The following is a 27260-nucleotide window of genomic DNA, read 5'->3' as shown; positions in this document are numbered from 1 at the left end:
TTTTTCTCTCACCTCCCTACTTTGTCCCTTCTCTGAAAAGTCATTTACTTGCCTCTTTTATGAGAGATAATTTGCCCCCTTCCATTTCTCCCTTTCTCCTCCCAATATATTTCTCTCTCACTGCTTGATTTCATTATTTAAAGATATGATCCCATCCTCTTCAGTTCACTCTGTGCTCTGTGTGTGTGTGTGTGTGTGTAATCCCATCAACTACCCAGATACTGAAAAAAGTTTTCAAGAGTTATATTGTCTTTCCATGTAGGAATGTAAACAGTTCAACTTTAGTAAGTCCCTTATGATTTCTCTTTACTGTTTATTTTTTCATGCTTCTCTTCATTCTTGTGTTTGAAAGTCAAATTTTCTTTTCAGCTCTAGTCTTTTCATCAAGAATGCTTGAAAGTCCTCTATTTCATTTAAAGACCAAGTTTTCCCCTGAAGTATTATACTCAGTTTTGCTGGGTAGGTGATTCTTGGTTTTAGTCCTAGTTCCTTTGACTTCTGGAATATCCTATTCCACGCCCTTCAATCCCTTAAAGTAGAAGCTGCTAGATCTTGTGTTATCCTGATTGTATTTCCACAATACTTGAATTGTTCCTTTCTAGCTGCTTGCAATATTTTCTCCTTGACCTGGGAACTCAGAAATTTGGCCACAATGTTCCTAGGAGTTTCTCTTTTTGGATCTCTTTCAGGAGGTAATCGGTGGATTCTTTCAATATTTATTTTGCCCTCTGGTTCTAGAATCTCAGGGCAGTTTTCCTTGATAATTTCATGAAAGATGATATCTAGGCTCTTTTTTTTGATCATGGCTTTCAGGTAGGCCCATAATTTTTAAATTGTCTCTCCTGGATCTATTTTCCAAGTCAGTTATTTTTCCAGTGAGATATTTCACATTATCTTCCATTTTTTCATTCTTTTGGTTTTGTTTTGTGATTTCTTGGTTTCTCATAAAGTCATTAGCCTCCATCTGTTCCATTCTAATTTTTAAAGAACTATTTTCTTCAGTGAGCTTTTGAACCTCCTTTTCCATTTGGCTAATTCTGCCTTTTAAAGCATTCTTCTCCTCATTGGCTTTCTGAACCTCTTTTGTCAATTGAGTTAGCCTATTTTTAAAGGTGTTATTTTCTTCAGCATTTTTTTGGGTCTCCTTTAGCAAGGTGTTGACCCGCTTTTCATGCTTTTCTTACATCTCTCTCATTTCTCTTCCTAGTTTTTCCTCCACCTCTCTTACTTGATTTTCAAAATCCTTTTCGAGCTTTTCATTGGCCTGAGACCACTGAATATTTATTTTGGATGTTTGGAATACAGAAGCCTTGACTTTTATGTCTTTCCCTGATGGTAAGCATTGTTCTTCCTCATCTGAAAGGATGGGAGGAGATATCTGTTCACCAAGAAAGTAACATTCTATAGTTTTACTTTTTTCCCCTTTTTTGGGTATTTTCCCAACCAGTTACTTGACTTTTGGGTCCTTTGTCAAGAGTAGGGCATACTCTGGCAATCTGTAATATCTCAGTTCCTCCAAGGAGGCACAATCCAGTGTGTACACTGATCTGGAAGCAGGGAGATTTTTGTGTCCAGAATCTTAGCAGTTACCTCTCCACAGCCACCTGGCCTCCAGTTCTGCCAAGTCAGCGCTGGGGGCTGATTTTCAGATTAAGCTGGATGGGCAGGGCAGCCATTCAGTGAGAGACAAAGAGCAGCTCTCTCAGGGCCTTTACAAAGGGCTGAGGTAAGACTCAGCTCCTCAGTGCCCCTAGGGGTTTTACAATCCAACAATGTATGCGGGCTGATGTAGGGGCTGCCCTGAGAACTGCTGCCCCCTGCCCGATGTGGCCTCTGAGGGCTGCTGCCTGAGGCTGGAGCTATGGGAAGGCCCTTCTCCCTCCCCAGCCAGCTGAGAAAGCCTCCTCACTGACCTTTGGCGCCTGTGGGTTGAGGGATCTGAGGACCTGCTCCTGCGACTGGAGATTCCGCCCCCGAGGTATCCTCCTCCCAGAGTCTCCTCCTGCTGCATGCCCAAGGCTGGGCTGAGCTCCATGCTCCACTCTGCATCCGGTGCAACCGACGTTTGCCATCGGCCTTTCAGGTCACCCTGGGCTGGAAATCTCCTCCACTCTGTTGTTCCTCATTTCTGCTGCTCCAAAATTTGTTGAGAGTCCCTCTCTACAGGTATTTTATGGGCTGTGGGGGAGACCCTGAGTATGCGTGTCTTTCTACATCGCCATCTTGGCTCCACCCCAATAATTTTTTTTTTTTAAAAGGGGAAGTAGGCCACATAAGTTCACTACCCTACACTACCCTAGTTCAGGTCCTCATCACCTCTGGTCTCCCTACCTCTAATTTCTTCCCTCTCTCATTCATCCTCCACAGTTCTGCCTTTGTCATTCCACTGCTCAAGAATACTCAGTGGCTCCCTATTGCCTATAGGATAAAATATAAAAGATGTTATCTGATATCTCGACAAAACAGCTAGCTTACTTCTCCAGAACAACTTCAAACTACTCTTCCATTATTCCCCCTTTTGTGTTCCACATTCCTGACAAACTGGCCGAGCTTCCTTTAAGCTTCAGCTCAGATCTTACCCAAGGCCTTTCTTCAGTGCCCTCATTTATCAATGTTCTTCCCTATCCCCATTCTCCCCACCCCTATATTACTGAACCTTGACTTCTCTATGTACATTTTGTATCCCACTGGTAAAACACATAAAACATGTTTTTTTCTGTGTCCCTCACTGTCTAGAGAAGGGCTTAAAAAAATTTCTGCTGATCTGAGGTACTGCCTCATACCCATTAGATTGACTAATAGGACAGAAAAGGAAAATGACAATAGGAATATGGGAAAACTGAGTCATTAATGCACTGTTGATGGAGTTGTAAACTGATTTGAACCATTATATAGAATAACTGGGAACTATGCCCAAAAGGCTATAAAACCATGTACATCCTTTGACCCAGAAATACCATTACTAGGTCTATAGCCCAAAAGAGAAAAAAACAAAAAAGGAAAAGGATCTATATGTACAAAAATATTTACAGTAGCTCTTTTTGTGGTGGCAAAGAACTGGAAATTGAAGGGATATCCATCAACTGAGGAATGGCTGAACCTTATGACCAAGATGAAATACACTACTGTGCCACAAGAAATGAATCAGATGCTCTCAGGAAAACCTGGAAAGACTCACATGAACTGATACGAAGTGAAATGAGTAAAACCAGGAGAAAGTTGTACACAGTAACAGCAATATTATAAGATGATCAATTGTAAACAGCTTAGCTAGACTCAGCAACACAGTGATCCAAGACAACTCTGAAGTACTTACTGATGGGATTCTAAATACAGATCCAACAGACACTTTTTTTTTTTTGGTCTGATTTCTCTTACAACATGACTAATACGGAAATGTGTTTTGCATGACTCCACATGTACAACCTATACCAAACAGCAGGTGGGAAAAAAGGGAGAGAATTTGGAATTCAATTTTTAAAACATGTTGAAAATTGTTTTTACATGCAATTGGGAGAAAATAAAATATCAAATTAAAAAAATTAATTTAAAAACTTCCTTCTGCATGACATTGACTAGTATAATGTCTAAAGGTGATGGGCTTCCAATCAGTACTACTAGGGTAATAAGGCCCTAAACAGGAGGGCACTTGCTAACATTCCTCTTTGTATCTCCCTCAACTCTAAGCACCACCCAACACGAAGGACCCTTCAACATTCGGTGAATGAGTGTTAAGCAAATCCAGGCTGAGGCCAGACAAAGCATCAAACAGGAGGCTGCCCCCACCAGGCATGGCCATAGGGGAAATGCCCCACTTTCCCCTGGGTTAGGCCACCTGCCTAAGCCCCAGCCTCCACCATTCATGTGCCAATCAGATATCAGAGAAGCTACAGGGAGAAAAACAAGAGGCCTGTACTCTTTGGTCCCTCCTTTCTGATATGGCTTAATAGGCACTACCATCCCACGTAAGGCTTTGAGATTTACAGAGTGTTTCCCACAACAACCCTGGGGCGGGGAACAGAAGGGCTATCATTCCTTACATTTTATGGATGAAGTACTAGGGTTCAGAGTCCCCAAGGGTCCCCCAGCTAGTATGCATCAGAGCCAGGCTCTGAGTCCCCAGAACCTCATCCTTACCCCTCATTGTACTACTTCTCCAGTAGAGCACACTGGGAGATGCCAAGATGAAAAGTCCATGATGCCTACAATGCTCTAGGAGCTTCTTACTCTCTTGGAGCAATTAAGGCATATGGGAGGAGGAGGGATGAGCTCCCTGTCACTGAAAGTCTTCCAGCAAAAGCTGGGTGACTGAGGAATGCTTGGTACAATTCTTTCTTCAGACTGAGAGGCCTCTGAGGTCCCTACCAAAAATGAAATTCTGAGATGGGCAAATACTACAGGCTTCCAGGCTCTCAGATGTAGAGGAGAAAGGGCTTTTTGAAGTCATAGGCAAAGTGACTTGTTCAGATCACACAGGCATTAAGTGGATCACTGGTCTAGACTGCGATGGGGGGGGGGGGGGGGGGGGTGGGAACCTGTGGCCTCAAGGCTACATGTGACCCTCTAGGTCCTCAAGTACAGCCCCCTTTGACTGAATCCAAATGTCATGGAACAAATCCCTTTAATAAATGGATTTGTTTTCTGCTGGGCCAACTCTCAGCCCTGGGCCATTACTTCCATGTGATCTGTCTGCTCTGCTCCCAGACTACAAGAGAGATGTAGAAAGCCAAACTATGGTGACCTTCTAGTCTGCTATAAATGAATTCTTAAACTGATCCCTCACAACTGCTTGGCAAACGCAGGAAGAAAACTAGCAAAGCAGAAAGAAGAGGAGGCTTAAAAGGTAGACCCTAAGCCACAGCATTGTCCCCAACTAATTGTGTGACCTTGGACAAGTCATTGCATTTCTATAAGTTTCAGTTTCCTCATCAGTAAAATGGGAATAATAGTTACATTACCTATGTTGTTGAGTGGTTGTGAGAATTAATAGGTGATAACAGGTGTGTATAAAATACTACATATAAATATTATTTTTATTAATCTTATGAAATGACCAAATTGGTCTACTTTCTAGGATATGAAGACTCAGAGAAAACCATAAGAGGAAGTTAAAGAAAAACAGAGTTCATTTCATCTTCCACTAAGCCCATCCTAAGAGGTCATTAACAATAAATCAGAGTTTCACCTGAACTGACAGCAAACCCAAAACCCAACAGGACCCTGTCAAGGGTCTCCTTTCTTAAAGGAGATGTGAGAAAGGCAGCCTAACATGTTAGACAGGGAATATACCTAGAAATTAGGAAGATCTGGACTTAGGTCCTCTCTAGACTGCTGCCTCTGGAGTCAGGAACACCCAAATCCAAACCTTGCCTCAAATGCTTACTAGCTATGTGACCCTGGGCAAGTCACTTACCCTCTGCCTGCCTCAGTTTCCCCATCTGTAAAATGAGGATCATAACAGCACTTACCTCTGAGTTGTGAGGATCGGATGAGATAATATCTGTAAAGCACTCTGCAACCTGAAAGTTCTATAAAGCTAACTATCATTACTATCATCATGACTTATTATGAAAGACAGATCCATCAGTAAATTATTTACTCTCTCAGTGTCCTACAGCACTTTCTAAGGCTCTACAGTACAAAACAGCTACTGCTATTTTTCAGCGGAAAGCATTTCCTCTTTAGGAGCTCCTTGCGCCAATGAAATCCTAAGTATGGTTAAAAACCACCACCACCACCTAGGCACCCAACCCAAACAGGTACAGAGAAGAGATCTGCTGCTGCTTAGGAAGGGAGCAGCGACAGGCTGAAGTAAGAATGTTGTGAAATCAGAAAACTAGAAGGTTCTCTCACACTGACTCATGCCAGACAAATAAGGATATGTTCTTTTGTTTAAATACCTCTAGGAAAGGAGTTATATCCCAACTTCTAAATATGATAAACAGTCCCCTGACCTAGGAAATTCTGCTTAGTTCCACCTAAATCCTCAATGCTCCACTTCTTGTCCCCTGACCCCAGTCCTCATCTCCCTTGATCAACAATTAATTAAACTCCCAAGTGGCTCCAGCAATTCATTAATCGACAGTAGAGTTCTCATTGCAGGGGATATGATTTCAGAGAAGATGTCTGTATAATAAAAATATTTCCATGTTCCAGAATACAGTTACCGTGTAGGCCCAACTATAAATTCTCTACAATGAATAGTGTCATGGACCTGTTACTCTCCAGGATGGAAATGTCTCCTGCCATGGCATTTGCCCAGCAGATGGGAAGGGGATGGGGAAGGGGAAGCAGAGCAAGACTGTGGCCAGACTTTCCATGGCAGCCCCATTCACCTGCCATCGAGTCAAGATGGCAAGTTTTTATTAAGGGCTCAGTGCTAAGGCCTGGGGATACAAAGAAAGGCAAAAGGCAGGCCTGACCCTCAAGAGCTTGCGATCTATTGGGAGAGACAACATGCAAACAACATGTAAGACAGATAAACTGGATTTTGCAAACTGATTGCATGAATCCACAATCATGAGAGAAAGCAGTAAGGAAGACCAGGAAAAGCAGCAGGTAGTTGTTGATTCTGCTTCCCACTCCATCCCTACAAAAATAACCCCCTCACATCTGCAAGAAAGCACCTTACTATCAAACCAGCACACCACCAAGGGAGAGTGAAAATCTGGAGGAAGGAGGGGAGTCACTGGCATATGCACCTCTTTCCTCACTTTCACTCAAATATACCTTTTCACTTAAATTCACTGCTGAGTCCAGACGATTCTTAAAGCCCAGTCACTGATTTCTAGCAATTTGCTCATTAGAACAAAATTCTATAGAAACCCAGCAAATCTGTGACTGGTCTACAAAGCTAATAATAATGGGTTTGACCTGTATTTACTTCTCAGCTGTGAATGACCCTTCCCTAGGCCAAGGCCACCACAGTGGCTAAGGAGAAGGTAGATCCCAAACCTTTGTTTGGGAAGGCAATCTACTCCCATGAATGAAAGTTAAGGAAGTAAACTTACTTGTTCTGTAGGGAAAAGGGTATTGATGTATTCCACAGCATTAAAATCTGCTCGGTCCAGAGGATCCTGGCTTGGAAACACCTAAGTAAAAAGTGAGGTAGAGGAGGGAGGGAGAAAGAGAGAGAGAGATTCTCACTAGTTGCCATTTGTGTTTTCAAAAATCATAGCACAGAGGAGCTGCTCTGATGACCCCAGGAATGCTGCCTGTTGAGAGTTTGGTATAAACATGGAAATGGTCTTGGGAATATGTTCTGGCAATACCGTAATACATGATGACATCTGGCCATGGTATTAGCACCATCATGCCCAAGGTGCCCTGGTGGCATTACCAATTCTATTCTTTCCATGTTCTGCTTTGTTGGTGTCAGCCCCAGCTCCAGCATGGGGAGTCCAGTTTCAAGATGGCAGCTGCAGCTCCATTTAGGTGATGAATCCTGCTACCTTAGCACCTTTGTCCTGTGGGTCCTGCTTTCCCCAGAGCACTCACTTGGTGGTCCCCAGTTAAGGCTTGCAGCTTTCCCCTAAAGCAGAGGCTCTTAATCATTTTTGCATCACGGACGTCTTTGGCAATCTGGTGAAGCCTTTAGACCCCTGCTCAGTTTGTTATTTTTAAATGCTTAAAAAATACAGTGTGAAAAAAATTAGAGCACACAACTGATGGTACCAGATCCAATGGCCTTTTCATCCCAATACTTCCTAAACACATTATGGCACCTGATCTGTTGATTGGACCTCCTAACCTAATACCATGTCCTCTCCTGGCTTCCAAAAACCATTCTCCTGCTTTTTTCTTGCCTCCCTATTACCCCTTCTCTGTTCCCTCAGTGGGCTCTTCTGCTTCTTTCTGTATCCCTAGCCCTCAGCACAGTGCTTGGCACATGGTGGGCAATTAAGAAATATTTCTTGTTTGACTGGCTTATCACTCTCGTCCAGACCCCTGCCAATGGGTGCTCCCCAAGATCTCATTCCCTCGGTCATTTCGTTCAATTCTGACCTTGGACTACAAGCGCTATTCAATTGGCTCCCAAACTTATTTCCCCCACATGCATTCCCAGCTCTAGATCCACATCTCCAATTGCATATATTTCTTTACAGTAGCATGTCCCTGCAGAACCTCCAACTCATCATATTAAACTGAGTATATCATCTTCTGCACCCAATTTCTTCCTTCTGCCATTCTATCTGCCACCATTCATCCCATTTCCCAAGATGGAAAATTGACTTTCCTTATCTGTCCTTACATTCAATCAGTTACCAAGCATCATCAACTCGACCTCCACAGTCCAAGAAGGCACCAGCCCTCCCCTTGCAAAGGTGGGGGCCTCCAAGTGGAACATGGTGCATATTTCAGACTCTTCTGATGTGCTGGTTGGTTTCTTTCCCTTTTTTATTCTTTGCTATAAAGGATGGCTCTCTAGGGGAAGAGAGAATGGAGAATCCATTGGGAAATGGAGGTGATGTCATAATAAAAAGGAAGCCATAAAACTCTATTTTTTAGAAGTCAACCCTACAATTCTTCTTGTGTTCTTTGCCACTCTCTCTGCATCACCCGAATACACATCTCCATTACCATCCACCTGAACTACTGCAAAGGCAGCTTCTCTGAGCTCTATTCCTCCCCTTCTCTCTCCATCCATCCTTCTCACAGCAGCCAGGCTAGCCTTCCCTAGTCCATGGATCTGATCACATCATCCCTCTGTTCAATACCCTTCTGATCAAAATTCCCATGTTGTTATTCTGTCAAGCTCCTCCACAATCCGACCTCTCTCATGCTCTCTCATGCTCAATCCCCACCAAATCTGGCTCCAGTCCAACTGCTCCCAGGACACACCTTGCCCTTCCCCACTTTTCTGTCTTTGCTCACACTGCTCTCTGATCCAGAATGTCTTCCTTTCCCCACCTGCTGAATCCCTCCCTATTCTCGAAGCCCCACTCAACATCACTATTTCCATGAAGGCTTTCCTAACTCCCACTGATCAACGAGCTTCTCCTCCTAAGATGTCAACCAGCATTGCGTGTGTTCCTCTTGCACACTCATCAGTAGTATTTAGTATCAGTTCTCTGGGTGTGAATCAGCCCACCTCAGAGACTCTATTCTAAACCTCATAGCTCAACCATTACCTAGGACAGTGCTATGCTTAGGAAATGTTTACTGAAAGTGAATTTGATTGATGAAAGATTCACAAATTTTAGTGTCAGTCTCAGGCTAAGCCTGGTGATAATCATCAAAATAAGAAAATAGTCTGCTAATAGCAGTATGTGTGTATGCACATAGAGAGAAAAATAATAGATTGGCGAATAAACAATCTGAGCAGGAACATAATTCACTACATCTTATGGATCTATGGGTAACAGTTCTTAAATGATTTCTACTCTTCTGAACTTGTCTAGAAGAGATGACATTCAGACAGTGTGCTGTTAAAAAACAGCAAGGCGCCTTGTTAAAAAACACCATCACCTCATGTGATTGTAGAATATATCAAATGAAGGATTAAGAAAACTGTCAGCTCTTCACCTAGGTTAACTACATTTTACCACTCTGATGTGAAATCCGGAGATCTAAGTGTAGGGAACCCTAAGAAATCTCCCTTAGCATTTTTGTTGCCAAAAACTCCAATATGTCTTCTGATAAATGAAATCTTCCAAAGGCATTTGGAAGCTGTTAGGCAAAAAATGTTGTTTTGTTTTTAAAGTAAGACTGGCACATATGTTATTTTTTCTTTTGTTACATGTATAGCATTCTGACCTATAATCACAAGCTATGAATTCTCCATTCCTTCTCACATATGTCTCTTCCCTAAAACAACACAAACCACTATGCAGAATCTTTCAAGTATCATATCTCTGCAGTCATGACTTAAGAAAAGCCATCCTTGCTGCATGGGGCAAGAACATGCCACAGGTCATCTTGATTTCAGGATGCTTGCTTATTTAAACACACAATGAACTTATGTGTGATGTTTGATTTGTTCCTGAGAAAGAGTAAAATGCAGTGTCTTGAAAACTCTCTAATTTACAAGACCATATATCAAACAAATATCTATTAAGGGAAAGGCTTTATTTCTTCCTTTCCAGCCTATGGGACCCTAGTGGGAGGTCCAGCTCATTCAGAAAGGCATCGATGGCATACTGAACAAATTTCCAGCTAACACATAACTGAGAGGAATAGCTAATGATTCAAAAGTGAGCCAAATCCAATAAGATGAATTTTAATAGCGATATGCAAAGTGCTCACTTGAGTTCCAAAATTCACCTGAAAAGTACAAAATAGATGAGGCACTGGCTAGAGAGCAGCATGTATGTATCTGAGAGGCAGTGTCACCCAGAGGGAAAGCATTAACTCTGGATTCTGAGGACTTGGGATCAAATTCTACATTTGCTACTTATAAGGTAGTCTTACACAAGTCATTTAATTTCTCTGAGTCTCAGTTTCCCATATCAGTAAAATATACAGATTAGACCAGATGCCATTCCAGCTCCAGATCTATGATTCTACATATTAAAAAGAGCTGGATGCTTACATGAATAAATTAGAGAAAGAAGAGATCAATGAATTGGGGATGGAACTAAAAAACCTAGAAAGAGAACAAATTAAAAATCACCAATTAAATATCAAATTAGAAATTCCAAAAACCAAAAGAGGGATTAATAAAATTGAAATTAAAAAAACTATTGAACTAATAAATAAAACTAAGAGTTGGTTTTATGAAAAAAGCAATAAAATAGATAAACCTTTTGTCAATTTGACTAAAAAAAGAAAGAAGAAAATCGAATTACCAGCATCAAAAATGAAAAGGGTGAATTCACCACCAATGAAGAAAAAACAAAACAATTATTAGGAGCTATTTTGCCCAACTGTATGCCAATAAATTTGACAATCTCAGTGAAATGGATGAATATTTACCAAAATATAAATCGTCCAGATTAACAGAAGAGGAAATAAAATACTTAAGTAATCCTATTTCAGAAAAAGAAATTGAACAAGCCATCAATGAATTCCCTAAGAAAAAATCTCCAGGTCCAGATGGATTTACAAGTGAATTCTATCAAACATTTAAAGAACAATTAATTCTAATAATATATAAACTATTTGGGAAAACAGGCAAAGGAATCCTACCAAATTCTTTTTATGATACAAAAATGGTGCTGCTACCTAAACCGGGAAGAACCAAAACAGAGAAAGAAAATTATGGACCAATTTTCCCAATGAACATAGATGCAAAAAATTTAAATAAAATATTAGCAAAGAGATTATAGCAACTTATGTCAAGGATAATACACTATGACCAGGCAGGATTTATACCAGGAAAGCAGGGCTGGTTCAATATTAGGAAAACTATCAGCATAACTGACCATATCAACAACAAAACTAACAGAAATCATGATTATCTCAATATATGCAAAAAAAGCATTTGACAAAATACACCACCATCCCTATTAAAAACACTAGAGAGCATAGGAATAAATGGTGTCTTCCTTAAAACAATAGGTAGCATATATCTAAAACCATCAGCAAGTATTCTATGTAATGGGGATAAGCTAGAAGCATCTCCAATAAGATGGGGGTTGTGGGGGGTGAAACAAAGATGTCCATTATCACCACTGTTATTCAATATAGTACTAGAAATGTTAGCTTTAGCAGTAAGAGAAGAAAACTGAAGGAATTAGAATAGGCAAGGAAGAAACAAAGCTATTACTCTTTGTAGATGATATGATGATATACTTGTGGAATCCTAGAGAATCAAGTAAAAAATTACTTGAAATAATAAACTTAGCAAAGCTGCAGGATGTACAATAAACCCACATAAATCATCAGCATTTTTATATATAACCAACAAAGTCCAACAGCAAAAGAGATAGAAAGAGAAATTCCATTTAAAGTTACTGCAGACATTACAAAATATTTGGAAATCTACCTGCCTAAATAAACCCAGGAACTAGATAAATTACAATTACAAAACACTTTTCACACAAATAAAGGCAGACCTAAATAATTGGAAAAATGTCAGTTGCTCATAGGTAGGCCAAGCTAATATAAAAAAATGACAATTCTACATAAATTAAATTACCTATTCAGTGCCACAAATACTACCAAAAAATTATTTTATAGAGCTAGAAAAAATAACAAAATTCATCTGGAAGAACAAAAGGTTCAGAGTATCAAGGGAATTAATGAAAAGAAATGTAAGGGAAGGTAGCCCAGCTGTACCAGATCTCAAATTATATTATAGAGTAGCAATCAGCAGAACTACTTGGTACTGGCTAAGAAATAGAGTGATGGATCAGTGGAATAGGTTAGTTATGCAAGACACAATAGTCAATGACTATAGTAATCTACTATTTGATAAATTCAAACCCTCCAGCTTCTGGGATAAGTACTCACTATTTGACAAAAACTGCTGGGAAAACCAGAAAACAGGTTAGCAGAAACTAGGCACAGACCAACATCTTATACCCTCTACCAAGATAAAGTCAAAATGAGTACATGATAGATATAAAGACTGATGCTATAAGCAAACTAGGATATAGTTTACCTCTCAGATCTATTGAGAAGGGAAGAGGCAGAGAACATTATGAAATGCAAAATGGACGATTTTGATTACATTAAGTTGAAAAGTTTTTGCAGAAACAAAGTCAATGCAACCAAGATTAGAAAGGAAGTAGAAAGCTAGGAAACAATTTTTATAGCCAGTGTGTCTGATAAAGGCCTCATTTCTAAAACATATAGAGAAAACTGAATCAAATTTATTAGAATACAAGTCATTCCCCAATTGATAAATGGTCAAAGGATATGAACAGGCAGTTTTCAGAGGAAGAAATTAAAGCTATCTATAGCAATATGAAAAAATGCTCTAAATCACTACTGATTAGAGAAAAGGAAATCAAATCAACTCTGAGATATCACATCTCACCCATCAGATGGGCTAATATGATAAAACAGGAAAATGATAAATGTTGGAGAAGATGTGGGAAAATTGGAACACTTATGTATTGGTGGAGTTGTGAACTGATCCAACCATTCTAGAGAGCAATTTGGAAATATGCCCAAAGGGTTATAAAACTGTGCATACCCTTTGACCCTGCAATACCACTTCTAGGTCTTCTAGGTTCCTAAAAGATCATAAAAATGGGAAAAGGACCCACATGTACAAAAATATTTATAGCTGCTCTTTTTGTGGTGGCAAAGAATTGGAATTCACCAATTCGGGAATGGCTGAACAAGTTGTGGTATATGAATGTGATAGAATGCTATTGTGCTTTAAGAAATAACAAGCAAGAAGACTTCAGAAAAACCTGGAAAGATTTGAACGAATTGATGCTGAGGGAAGTGAGCAGAACCAGGAGAACATTGTCCACAGTAACAGTCACACTGTTCAATGATTGACTTTGTTAGACTTAGCTCTTCTCAGTAATGCAAGGAGCAGAGACTCCAAGAGATTCATGGTGAAAAATGCTCTCCATATCCAGAGAAAGAACTTTGCAGTCTGAATGCAGAGGGAAGCACACTATTTGCTCTGCTTTTCTTTTGTTTTGTTTCTTCTTTCTCATGGTTCTTCCTATTAGTTCTAATTCTTCTTTATATCATGACTAATGTGAAAATATGTTTAATATGAATGTATAAGCAAAGCCTATACCAGAATGCATGCTGTCTTGGGGAGGGGAAGGAAAGAGGGGGAGAAAATTTAAAACTCAAAATCTTACGGAAGGAAATTATTATTATTATTTAAAAGAGCTGGGGGTTTCAAGAGGGCTGAAAACTGGCTAGGATACAGTATGACAGAGAAGCCCAGAAGGCAAATGCCATCTCAGGCCACATTGCAAGCCCCTAAGAACAAGGAGGGAATGGTTCCACTAGCCTCTGCCTTGGCCAGGGGCACCAAATGGGGAACATTTGCTCAGGGCCTTACATTTTAGAAGGGGAATGAAATGTGGGAGATAAATCATCTGGAGAGTAACCAAAATCATGAAAGGCCTCAAACTTTTACCAGAACAGGATCAGTCAGAAGAACCAAAATACTTAGGAAAGATATGATACTGTCTTTAAGGAAAAGACTGTCAAGTGGAAGATTAATTAGAATTATTGTTAGAATTGCTTGTTTCCAGGACAATAAGGAACTAATTCATATGCATAAGACTAAGAGTCATTCACAACTGATTAATGGTCAAAGGATATAAAGGATTTGCTAAGAAAAAAATCTTAAGCTATCAGCAGTCATAAAAAAATGCTCCAACTCACTAATAATTAGAGAAATACAAATTAAAGCAACTCTAAGGTTCTACCTCATATCTATGAGATTGGCAAAGTTGAAAAAAAAAGGAAAAGGACAAATGCTGGAAGGGCTGCAGGAAAACAGGCACATTAATGCATTGTTGATGGAGCTCTGAACTAGTCAACTATTCTGGAAAGCAATCTAGAATTATGCCTCAAAAGTTACTAAACTGCATACTCTATCCCAGTGATACCACTTGTAACTCTATTCCCCCCAAAAAACAAAGAAAGAAGTACAAATGTAGAGTAAATGTAAAGTACATACGTACAAAAATACTTATAGCAGTTCTTTTTGTAGCAGTGAAGAAGTAGAAATCGAGGGGATGCCCATCCATTGGAGAATGGCTGAACAAATTACTGTATATGAGTATAATGTAATACTATTTTAATACGAGAAATACTGAAGGGGACGTTTCAGAGAAACCTAGGAAGACTTGAATGAACTGATGTAGAATGAAATGAGCAGAATTGAGAGAACAGTTTATACATTAAGAACAATTCTGTAAAAACAAAACAATTGTGAAAGTCTTAGAAACTTTGATCCCTTCAATGACCAAGCACAACTTCAGAAAACTTCTGATGATACATACTGCTCACTGACTCAAAGTGTAGAATGAAACATGGTTCTTGGACTTGGTCGATGAGCTTGACTACAGGTATCTGTTACAAGGACACTGTTTTTATACATTTTTTTTCTTTTTAATTGTGGAAGAAAAGGAAAAGAAAATTTTGTTAATAGAAAAAAAATATAACAATCATTTAAAAAATTAGAATTGCTTGGCCCTTGAGATCAGAATTAAGAGAAATGGGTGGAAGCTGAAAAGGAGGAAATACAGCCCTCTTCTAATTCTTTAAAGGTATGACCTTTAATTTGTATAACCATTGTATAACCATTTTGAGTTCATTGTGCCATATGGTGTAAGGTACTGAGCTAAAGCTAACTCCTACCAAGCTGCTTTCCAGTGTTCCCAGCAGTTGTTCAACTAGGTAGTTCTTCCGCAACCAGTGCATGGTCTCTACTACAATGAACACTGGCTTACTGAATTACTTGCTTCTGATTTTTCCTTATCTCCCCTGTTGCTTTGCTCCTTTTTTTACCCAACACCAAATGATTTTGATGATTTTGGCTTGAGAGTATAGTCTGATGTCTAAAAGGGCTATTCCCTTTCATTCCAACTTAAAAAAAAATTTCCCTTGAGATTCTAGACCCTTTTCTAACAACAAAAGAAGTGTGATTAGTCTCTCTAGTGCAATAAAATATCCCACGAGTAGAGTGATATAACATGGTATCAGTAAATTAATTTAGGGAGTGCAGATGTTAGGGTGTACAGAGTTGTTTGCTTACTGTTCCCCCCAATTAAACTGTCAGCTCCTTGAGGGCAGGGACCAACTTTTGCCTCTTTCTGTATTCCCAGCACTTAGCATAGTGGCTGGCACATAGCAGATGCTCAAAAAATATTTCCTGACTGGCTAAGCATTGTAATTTTTATCATGCTAGCATGGCCCGGCCACAAGTACCAAATAGCCAGCCCTCAGTTAGGCTATGCTAACAAAAGTCATGGAAACCATTTTGCTCCCTTTTGTAACTGTATCTATACATGTCTTGAATGTGTCTTGGCAGGTTAACAGCTATGCATTTTATTTCCTCCTGGATTTTGTTATTGGTCTATAGAAGTGCTATTGATTTTTGTGGATCTGTTTCACATTCTGCCTACTTAAATGAAGCTACTGTCTCAATTACTTTCTTTAGGATTCCCTAATATTGTTGTCAGCAGTAAATACTGCTAATTTTGTCAATTCGTTTCTTTCTCTAGACTAAGCGTCACAGAACATAAATTTAGAGCATCATGAAATGGGCCCTACAGGTCACTGAGTCTGACCCTCTCCTTTGAGAGCAGAGGAAGGGGGCGGAGCTAAGATGGCGGAGTAGAAAGACGCACATACACATAGCTCTGAACCCACAACCCATAGAATGGCTACAGGGAAGTAACTCACGGCGAATTCCGCACCCAGAGGCCACGGAACATTGGAGCGAGGGAGATTTCTGTTCCAGAGAGACCTGCAAACCTCTCTCGGGGGGACCTTCGCGCTGCGGACTGGGCGCCGGGACTGGGAGCTGAGTGCAGCCCTGCCGCGGCCGCGGCACCGAGAGGAAAAGATCGGAGCAGGCTTCACAGACAGGATCTCCAGCGGCCACGCGGGTCCCTCCACCCACAGAGGGATCTGCAAACCTCTCGCAAAAGGTCCGTCGCGCTGCAGACACAAAGCCCAGCCCAGACCTGCTGCGGCCACGGCTGCGGCACCGAGAGAAACAGATCCGAGCAGGCTTCAGGGACGGGATCTCCAGCGGCCGCACAAGTCCCTCCACCCACAGGTGACAGGGGTGGGTGAGAGAGTCTCTTTGGCAGGTCGAGAGGGGAGTGGGGTGCCCCCATAATTCAGGCCCCCCCCCCCGGGAGGTAGAAGCTGAGAGGCGGCTGCAGACAGGGGCTCCCCAAGCGGGCGGGAGCCTGAATCCATTGCGGAAGGTCTGTGCATAAACCCCCTGAGGGAACTGAGCTTGAGAGGTGGCCCTGCCCCGACCTCAGCACCAGAACATAATCTCATACTGAATAGCAGCCCTGCCCCCGCCAAAAGCCCTGAGGCTGGAAGCAGCATTTGAATCTCAGACCACAAACACGGGCTGGGAGGATCAGGAGGTGAGGTGGGTGTGAGGAAAATATTCAGAGGTCAAGTCACTGGCTGGGAAAATGCCCAGAAAAGGGAAAAGAAATAAGACTATAGAAGGTTACTTTCTTGGCGAACAGGCATTTCCTCCCTTCCTTTCTGATGAGGAAGAACAATGCTTACCATCAGGCAAAGACACAGAAATCAAGGCTTCTGTGTCCCAGCCCACCCAATGGGCTCAGGCCATGGAAGAGCTCAAAAAGGATTTTGAAAATCAAGTTAGAGAGGTGGAGGAAAAGCTGGGAAGAGAAATGAGAGACATGAAGTCAAAGCATGAACAGCAGATCAGCTCCCTGCTAAGGGAGACCCAAAAAAATGTTGAAGAAATTAACACCTTGAAAACTAGCCTAACTCAATTGGCAAAAGAGGTTCAAAAAGCCAATGAGGAGAAGAATGCTTTCAAAAGCAGAATTAGCCAAATGGAAAAGGAGATTCAAAAGCTCACTGAAGAAAATAGTTCTTTCAAAACTAGAATGGCACAGATGGAGGCTAATGACTTTATGCAAAACCAAGAAATCACAGAACAAAGAGAGAAGAATGGAAAAATGGAAGATAATGTGAAATATCTCATTGGAAAAACAACAGACCTGGAAAATAGATCCAGGAGAGACAATTTAAAAATTATGGGACTACCTGAAAGCCATGATCAAAAGAAGAGCCTAGACATCATCTTTCATGAAATTATCAAGGAAAACTGCCCTGAGATTCTAGAACCAGAGGGCAAAATAAATATTCAAGGAATCCACAGAACACCGCCTGAAAGAGATCCAAAAAGAGAAACTCCTAGGAACATTGTGGCCAAATTCCAGAGTTCCCAGGTCAAGGAGAAAATACTGCAGGCAGCTAGAAAGAAACAATTCAAGTATTGTGGAAATACAATCAGGATAACACAAGATCTAGCAGCCTCTACATTAAGGGATCGAAGGGCATGGAACAGTATATTCCAGAAGTCAAAGGAACTAGGACTAAAACCAAGAATCACCTACCCAGCAAAACTGACTATAATACTTCAGGGGAAAAAATGGTCTTTCAATGAAATAGAGGATTTTCAAGTATTCTTGATGAAAAGACCAGAGCTGAAAAGAAAATTTGACTTTCAAACACAAGAATGAAGAGAACCATGAAAAGGTGAACAGCAAAGTGAAGTCATAAGGGACTTACTAAAGCTGAACTGTTTACATTCCTACATGGAAAGACAATATTTGTAACTCTTGAAACATTTCAGTATCTGGGTACTGGGTGGGATTACACATGCACACACGCTCACATACATAGAGACAGAGTGCACAGAGTGAATTGAATAGGATGGGATCATATCTTTAAAACAAAATGAAATCAAGCAGTGAGAGAGAAATATATTGGGAGGAGAAAGGGAGAAATTGAATGGGGCAGGTTATCTCTCATAAAAGAGGCAATCAAAAGACTCATTAGTGGAGGGATAAAGAGGGGAGGTGAGAGAAAAACATGAAGTCTACTCTCATCACATTCCACTAAAGAAAAGAATAAAGTGCACACTCATTTTGGTAGGCAAACCTATCTCACAATACAGGAAAGTGGGGGATAAGGGGACAAGCAGGGTGGGGGGGATGATAGAAGGGAGGGCATGAGGAGGAGAGTGCAATTCGAGGTCGACACTCATGGGGAGGGATAGGATCAAAAGAGAATAGAAGTAATGGGGGACAGGATAGGATGGAGGGAAATATAGTTAGTCCTATACAACACAACTATTATGGAAGTCATTTGCAAAACTACACAGATATGGCCTATATTGAATTGCTTGCCTTCCAAAGGGAAGGGGTGGGGAGGGAGGGAGGAAGAGAAGTTGGAACTCAGAGTGTTAGGATCAACTGTCGAGTAATGTTCTTGCCACTAGGAAATAAGAAAAACAGGTAAAGGGGTATAGAAAGCTATCTGCCCCTACAGGACAAAAGAGAAGATGGAGACAAGGGCAGAGAGGGATGATAGAAGAGAGAGCAGATTGGTCATAGGGGCAATTAGAATGCTTGGTGTTTGGGGGGGGAGGGGATAAAAGGGGAGAAAATTTGTAACCCAAAATTTTGTGAAAATGAATGTTAAAAGTTAAATAAATAAATTTAATAATAAAAAAAAAAAAAAAAAGAAGAGGCCTTTCCTGAACCCCCCATTACCAGTGCCCCCAAAATGACCGTGTCTAACCTTAATACTGGGTTGCTATAGAATGCCCCCAGAATGTAAACTACTTGTCTTTGTGACCCTAGAGCCAAGCCTTGCATCTGGCAGGGAATGCCTACACTCTGTTAAATTATTTCCTATTTATCTCATACACAGTCCACTTTGTATATATTTGTTTTCATGTTATCTCCCCCATTAGACTACAAGCTCCTTGAAGACAGGGACTGTCTTTTGCATGTCTCTATGTTTAGCACAGTGCTTGGCATGTATTATGCCTGGCTTAATGTTTACTGATTCATTAATAAGTGCTGACAGAATTAAATTGAGACTTGATCTAAGCATAAACTTAAAATTCAGAGGAAATCAAGACTGTAATGCAGCCCAAGCAAGGTAGGGAGGGAATTGTCCTTCACAGGAAGTCTGAGCAAAGGCTGGATGATCATGTGTCTGGCATCTTCTAAGGGGGAATCTTTTCGGCTATCAGTATCAGGCCACTGAGCCCCTTCAACAGGAGTAAAGAATCAATAGCAGGGGCTGCTAGAAACTGTTCAGCTGCCCAGTATTCATTCTTTCCGTCATCTAGACATGTGGCATTGTGGGCAGATATTCTGCCTTCTCCAAATTCTTCCCCAACAACTCCCCAGGCAATTTTGCTTTAGTTGGTGGGTCAGGCAGAGACAGAAATCCTGGTCTATGTGAACACTATAACCTTTCACTTTCCTCACAATCAACAAAGGAGATACGGGAAGAGGTGCAAAGCCTTTTCTGAAAGAAAGTCTTCTTATTAATTCACTCAAGCCTGGGAGGACAATTACAAGAATTCTCAATCTTATCAACTATAAAAATCCCTTAATTATTTCTTCCTTCCAAGTTTAATCTGAAGTAAAAACCAACACAGTCCAGATGAAGGCCTAAAGTTCTCTTCATCATCCAAAAGGTGAACTGGGGGTTGGGGGGTGGAGATGCAGGGAGGAAGCTCTGAGGCAGCATTAGGAAAAGAAAGGAGCAGCCTAGTGAGTACTACCCTACCTCCTCCCAGCTAGGGGCCAAGCCCTCAGGGCAGCAGCCCTCACTAGGACACCATCCCCAGAAAAGCCCCTTCACTCAAAGCTGAGTCTCTTGGTTGCACTATGAGAACCCAATGTGGAAGCCCTGACTTCCCATACCATGAGGAATCCAGGGCGGCCTGACTGCAACAAGTCCTGATTTGCCAATCCAAACCAGAGACCAGGACCCCCCTCAACCCCCACTCCAGGCAGCTTTCTCACAAGCCAACCTGACTTCCTCCTCATCCCATCCTCACACCACTCAACCCGGAACTCTGGGAAACCTGCGCACCTGAGACAAGAGGGTAATGACCCCAATCTCGTGGGGGGAGGGGCTCTTAGGACCCCAACCATTCCTCCTCAGGTCATTCTCTGACAGCCCCACCTCACAGCTCCCCCCCACACACATTCATTTCCAGACAGCTCGGACCCCTCCCCCACCACCAAAGATAAGGCCAGCCTCAAACCCAGGCCCCTCTCCAAAGGATCTGAGCCTCCCCATTCAGCTCCTCTCCCCGAGGCGCTTTAAAGTTGGTCTAGGGGTTGTCACTGTCCTCATTCTACGAAAAGTGAGGTTAGGCGACTTGTCCAGGGTCACACTGCTGCTAAGTGTCTCAGGCGGGATTTGAACTCAAGTCTTTCTGACTCCAGGCCCAGCGCTCAATCCACAGCGCCACCCAGCCCCTTCTCTCGCCCCTCTCCCACCCCAGGGGGCTACTCCTCTATTCCCCTCCCCCCCACCCAGGAGCGGGGCCCCGCCTCCTTCCCTTCCCCCACCCCGGGGGCGGGGCCTCCCTCCCCTCCACCGCCCTCCCTTCCCCAGGGGGCGGGGCCTCCCTCCCCCCGCCTCGGGGGCGGGGTCTCTCCGGCCTCCGCCCTCCTCCCCCTCCCGCCTCACCTGCTCAATGGCGAGCTGCACCTCCGGGGTGAGCTGCAGCACGGCTTCCAGCTCCTCCACAAACTCGAGCTCCTCCTCCTCCATCATCCCGCCCCGGCCTGGCTTTAGCCCCACGCCCGCGGCGGCGGCGGAGGCGATCCCCGCCCCCCCACCGCCCCCTGGTGCCCCCGCTAGCACCGGCTCGGTCAAGCAACCAGATACTTCCGGAAGCTACCGCACTTCCGGGAGCCACGGAACTCTGGGATGGTGGAGGACTTTCCCTGGAGCCAAAGCAGAGAGAGGAGGGGAAGGAGAGGAGTTGGGATCACGTGGGTTTGAAGCCCCGCCCCCTTCCACTAAAGCTGTGTATCACACACTGAGGCTGGGGCTTCTAAGGCTTCCTGCTCTGATGGCAGATGTCCTCAGTCCTCCACGCTGAATTGGGAGCCGGAGTACATGGGTTCGAATCCCGACCCGGTGCTTTTTCCTCTCTGTGACCTTGAACCAGTCTTTATTTCCCTCTTTGTAAAATCAAGGGGCCGAAAGAGACTTAGAAAGCTCAGGAGTCGGGAAGAACTTAGCTCAAATCCAGCCTCAGACACGTCTTGCTTGTGTGACCTGTCTGGGAAGGGAAAGAGACTTACCCAAGACCACACAGCTAATGAATAGTAGATCCTCCGATTGATGATGGAAGGCACCTCAGGAATAGTCTCATCCAACTGCATTTTTCAGCTGAGGAAACTGAGGTAGGGGGAGGGAAGTAATTGCCCAATATTATACAGGTAAGTCAGTTCAAGTGGTGGGATTTGAACCCAGATCTTTGGATTCCAGATCCACACACTCTTTTACACTGCCTCCTAATAGTAACATTTCGATGGCATTTTAGGATTGCTAAAGGCACAACAACCCTGTCAGGTATGTAGTGTATCTTTGTGGCACCATTGTACTGATGTTGAATGGAGTCTAAGAAGAAATGACTCACCCAGGGTCACACAGCTCATGAGTCCTGAAGAAAGAGCTCAAACTGAGGCTGTCTTCAAGGCAAGAGCTGCCTCCCTAAGGAAGAGTGGAATCTGGACCATTACCAAGCCCGTGGACTTTTGAATAAGGAAAACCTTTTATTTCCTTATTATGATGAGGGGTTTTTTCTCCGCTGTCTCTGCCCCCTCAAAATGAGGATGTCTCTCAGATTATCCATACCTGGTTTTCCTCAAATCGTAAATCCTAAGAAGGAATGGTCTTTCCTTAAAAGCATTTGTATCCCCAAGAAACAGCTGGCCAGAATCAATTGCAGCTTAGAAGTCTCCCTTTTTGCTTCCTCTAACTTCTAAAGCTAATTTTGACTGTAGAAAAAGATGAAAAGAGCCTTCTTAATTAGGAATGCCACCAGTCTTCAAGGATTTGAAGGGCTGTCATGTAAAAGGATGATTAGCCATGTTCCATCTGACCCCAGAGGGCAGAATCAGGAGCAAGGGGTGGAGGTTACAAAGAAACTGATTTCACTTTGATGTCAGGAAACAAAAACCTTTCTAATCATGAGAATTGTTAAAGTCCCAAGGGGCTGTTTTGAAAGGTAATGAGCTTCTCATCACAGGAGGTCTGCAAGTAAAGACTAGAAGGCTGATGAGGTTCAGACTCTGGGAGCCTCCTTGAGCTCCCCTTGAATCTTCCCACTTAATCTGGCCTTTCTTACTCAAATCTAATCTTCCCATTTGTTCCGGCAGTCTCAGGAAGCCCATGGGCTTTTCATTATCATTTCAGGTCTCTGTTGTACTCCCCACCCTTGATCCCATCAACCCCATACCCATACTGCCCCTATCAAGATCTCTGGATTGCCCCACCTGCTTCCCACCCAAACCCTCCCTAGTCTGATATCTCCTGATAGCCTCCAGCTGTTTCCAGCCTTTGACCCTCCTTGGACTTCTCCTCAAGACCCTTCCTAAACCCCTCCTCCCATCACCCTGGACTACCAGACCCCTCCTCCCCCATCCCTCCTATACTCTTTTCTGTATTTAAGTTCCATCCTGCCTCCATGAAGGCGCTCAGATCCAATCCAGCTCAGACTCTGTCTAGCTGGGATTGTGTCTGGCCCGCTTGTGAATACAAGCGTTACAAAAGCTTAGGCTCCTTAAGAGGCAACCCAGTTAGGCGAATCCTTAATAAACTTTGTTTTCTTTGGCTTTAAGAAGGCTTGAGTCTAATTCATTCGAGCACGACCCGGACCGTCGGGTATTTTGGGGTTCCCGATCACCCCTGAACCTCATCAAGGCCACTGGTCGGAACAGATATGTTGTATCAGAGGATTTTTTTTTCCAGCTAGTGGAACAGCTAGCCTCTGAATCCCCTTCCAACTCTGAGATTTTGTGACCTGGTGCCCCATGATCAGAGGCACCATCCGTATTTTTGTTTTCAGACCTGGGGGATGTGACTACTTTTTAAAGGTGATCTCTCCTTTAGATAAGATCAGATCTTATCCTTTGAATAGACACATGACTTTTCCATTGTGCAGCTTGTAACCTGCTAATTAACCTGTCCAAAATGGAACTTATTATCTTTCACCCCAGACTATTCACTCTTCCTTAATTCCATTATTACTGTGGAGTGTATGACTATCCTAGACACCCAGGCTCACAACCAGACTCTTCACTCTTTCTTCTTCACACACACACACACACACATACATACACATACATACATCCTGCTCCCATATTCAATCATTTTCCAAAACCAGTCCGGCCTATCTTGGAAACATCTCTCATATATGTCCTTTCTTTCCTCAGACACTGAAACCATCCTGGTGCAGGTTCTCACCGCCTCAAGCGTGGATTACAAGAGAGGCTGGCTACCCTTTCCTCCTTATATCTCTCCCCATCTCATCCACCCTCCACTCAGCTATGAAATCGATTTCCCTAAAGTTCAGATCTGACTATATCACTCCCCTGGTCAATAAACTCCCTAGCATCTCCAGGATAAACTAGAAATGTCTGTGTTTTGGCATTCAGACCCCTTACAACCTGCCCCTCTCCTACCTTTATAATCACCTTTTTACCTCATCCACACTCACTGATCCCTACTGGCCTCCTTTGCTGTTCCTTGCACAAAATAATCCATCTTCCAAATCTGTATCTCTTCCCTCGTTGTCCCCCAAGTCTGGCATTCTCTCCCTCCTCATCTCCACCTCTCTGCTTCCTTAAAGTCTTCGCTAAAGTCCAGCCTTCTTCAAAGAGACTTCCTGCTCCTCCTTAATCCTAGTTCTTTCCCTCTGAGATTAACTCCAATGTATCCTCTCTATCTTGTTGACACATAGTTGTTTGCATGGACTATCTTCCCCCTTTAGATTGTGTATTCCCTAAGGGAAAATTGGGGGGTTTGCCTTTTTTTGTTTCCCCAGTGCTTTGCACAGTGCCTAACAAGTAGTAGATACTTAATTTGAAGAGACAAGGTAGGAAACTTTTAAAATAACTTGGAACCCAGTGAATTGTCAAAGTAACTATGAATAAAGTACCTTGTGATGGACCAAGAAGCGGAGAGTGTATCAAATGCCTACTTTGTGTCAGGCTCTGTGCTGATATCTGGAAACACATATAATGAGTTCAATACAGTAATCTGTTTTCACAAGATGCTTTCATTGTAAGGGGAAAGACAGACAGCAAGGACATGTATGATTATATATGGAATACATATGAAAAGAATAAATACAAGGCAGCCACTAGCAGCTGGAGGATCAGAAGCAGCTTCATGGAGAACTGGTTGGACTTGAACTTTGAAGAAATAGAGGGGATTCTGTGAGGCAGAAGTGAGGAGGGAGCACCTTCTAGGCACGATCTGGGGATGGAGAGACACAGAGATGGTAGATGGATACATATGTATAATATGTGTGTACAATGTAGTCAGGTCATTTGTGTAAGGTTGTGAAAGGCATTAGTATTTTTTCCAAGAGGTACTTGGGAGCCATTGGAGTTGATGGGGGTCATGTGGTCAGATTCCTGTTTAAGTCCAATGACTTTGGTAGCTTTCTAAAGGACGGTGAGAGGCGAAGGAGGGAGACCAATCAGGAAACTTTTGCAATAAGCCAGGAGAAAGGTAACAAGGACCTGAAATAAGGGAGTAGAGAGATGGGGTGTGAGAGAAGTTGGGGGAAGTCAAATGTGGGGAGCACCAGGAAATGAGGTGAGATAATAAAACTGGGAGAAATAGGGAAGTTTAGATGTTGAATGGGAGGTGCTGGCATGTGGTCAATTAGGTCAGTTGCAGTTAGGTCCTCCTATGGAGTCTAACCTTCAGAGACTAAAATCTAGAGATAAGGGAATAAACACTCATTTAGGAATTAGAGTTAGGTCTCCAGTGGAGATCCACATCTAGCATCTGGAAGATTAAAACAAAAAAAGCCTTAAGGAGACCAACTACTTACCTAGAAGTTTCCCAGCTCTTTGTTTTAAAAAGCTTGGGATCTGGAGCTAAGACTTTTCTCTGGAAGATGAGAGGTCACCTAGCAAGACTGAAGGAATAAGATAAGCTCTTCTATAAGGGGACAGAAGAAGAGTAAAGCGACAAAGAGTTTTTCCAGAGTCCCCCACTCAATAAATTCCTGGAGCTCCCTATTACCTTCAGAATCAAATATAAAATCTTCTGCTTAGCCTTTAAAACCCTTCACAATCTGGTCTCCTCCGGCCTTTCCAGGCTTTGCTTACACTTTAATCTCCTCCATACTCTTTGATCCAGTCACACTGGCCTGCAGGCTGTTCGTTGAACATGATGTCATCAAGAGCAATGAACATTTAAGTGATGGACTCAACCACCAGTGCAAGCTAATCCATCCATCAATCAGAATTTAAGTTCTTAGTATGTGTCAGGCACTGTGCTAAACACAGGAGATGCAAAAGGAGGGGAAAGATAGCTCCTGCCTGGAATGCTCTCAGAAAAACCTGGAAAGACTTACGTGAACTGATGCAAAATGAAATGAGCAGAACCAGGAGAACGTTGTACACAGTAACAGCAACATTGTACAATGATCAACTGTCAATGACTTGGCTATTCTCAGCAATGCAGTGATCCAAGACAATTCCAAAGAATTTAATAATTAAAAATGCTATTCACCTCCAAAGAACTGATGGAATTTGAATGGAGATCAAAGCATACTTTTTCTTTCTTTTTCTTGAGTTTTTTCTTTCACATTTTCTTTCACAACATGACTAACGTGGAAATTTTTAAAAAGACAACTCCTGCCCTCAAGGAACGTACAATCTAATGGAGGAGGAGGCATCATGCAAACAAGTATGTACAAACAAGCTCTAAACAGGATAGATAAGAAATAATTAACAGAGGAAAGACACAGGCATCAAGAGAGACTTCCCAGCTGGGGAAGATGGGCTTTTGGCTGGGACTTAAAGAAAACCAGGGAGGTCCACTGCAGAGTGGAGGAAGGAAGAATGTTTTGGACCTGGGAGACAACCAGAGGAAATGCCTGGAGGAAAAAGATGGAGTGACTTGTTGGGAGGCTAGTGTCACTGGATGGAAGATTATGTATTGGGGAAGAAGGCTTGAGAAGACTGGACAGGTTAAGAAGGACTTGGAAGGTCACCTCCTGGCTCCCTTCATCCTCACTGACCATCCACATGCCTGGCAGGCTCTCCCTCCTCCCCTGCTTCCTTCCAGACCCAGAGCAATCCCAACTTCAGCCAGATGCCTTTCCTGCCCCTCCCCCCCCACCCCATGCCACCCCCTTGAGATCATCTCCCTTTTTCACCAGAGGTTACCTGTATGTATTAGACATTTAGGTGAGGTCTCCTCCATTAGAAGGGGAGCTTCTTGAGGACAAGTACTGTGTTTTTGCTTTTCTTTGAGTCTTCCAGTGCTTAGCACAGAGCCTTACACACAATAAACATTTGATAAATGTTGTTGACTGACAAGGGAAGACAGGAGGCAGAGGGCAATGGGGCCCGTACATCTGGCACGCCACATCCTTCTCCCCCACCTCAGCAACTCAGCTTCAGTGGTCACAACAATCTCCATCCATGTGTGACTGCACCCGATGGACCAGAGACAATGCCCTGATGGATTTAACCCTTTCAGCTCTAGAACTTACTGGCTCTGCAGTTAGAGGTCCTGGGTTCAAATCTTGCCTCCAATGCCTATTACTTGGGCCTTGGTTTCCCCATCTGTAAAATGAGAGGACTGGA

General features: G+C 42.7%; 1 protein-coding gene across 2 annotated transcripts in view; it reads right to left on the bottom strand.

Annotated features, from left to right (window-relative positions):
• VPS53 (VPS53 subunit of GARP complex) overlaps positions 1-21334 on the bottom strand; it is a 148292-nt gene extending 126958 nt beyond the window's left edge. The window contains exons 1-2 of one of the 2 annotated variants that reach the window (XM_072639900.1): positions 21103-21334; positions 7011-7091 (exon numbers count right to left, since the gene is read on the bottom strand). In XM_072639900.1, coding sequence (XP_072496001.1) covers positions 7011-7091; positions 21103-21189 — 168 coding nt within the window. In that variant the 5' untranslated portion in view covers positions 21190-21334. The remainder of the gene's footprint in view (positions 1-7010; positions 7092-21102) is intronic. The other variant, XM_072639901.1, reaches the window with a different exon arrangement.
• Between the last annotated feature and the right edge of the window lie 5926 nt (positions 21335-27260).

The sequence above is a fragment of the Notamacropus eugenii genome, chromosome 2 (assembly GCF_028372415.1).
Source record: "Notamacropus eugenii isolate mMacEug1 chromosome 2, mMacEug1.pri_v2, whole genome shotgun sequence".
NCBI lineage: Eukaryota > Metazoa > Chordata > Mammalia > Diprotodontia > Macropodidae > Notamacropus > Notamacropus eugenii.
The sequence above is the reverse complement of the archived record's forward strand: the minus strand, read 5'-3'. Positions and strand labels throughout refer to the sequence as shown.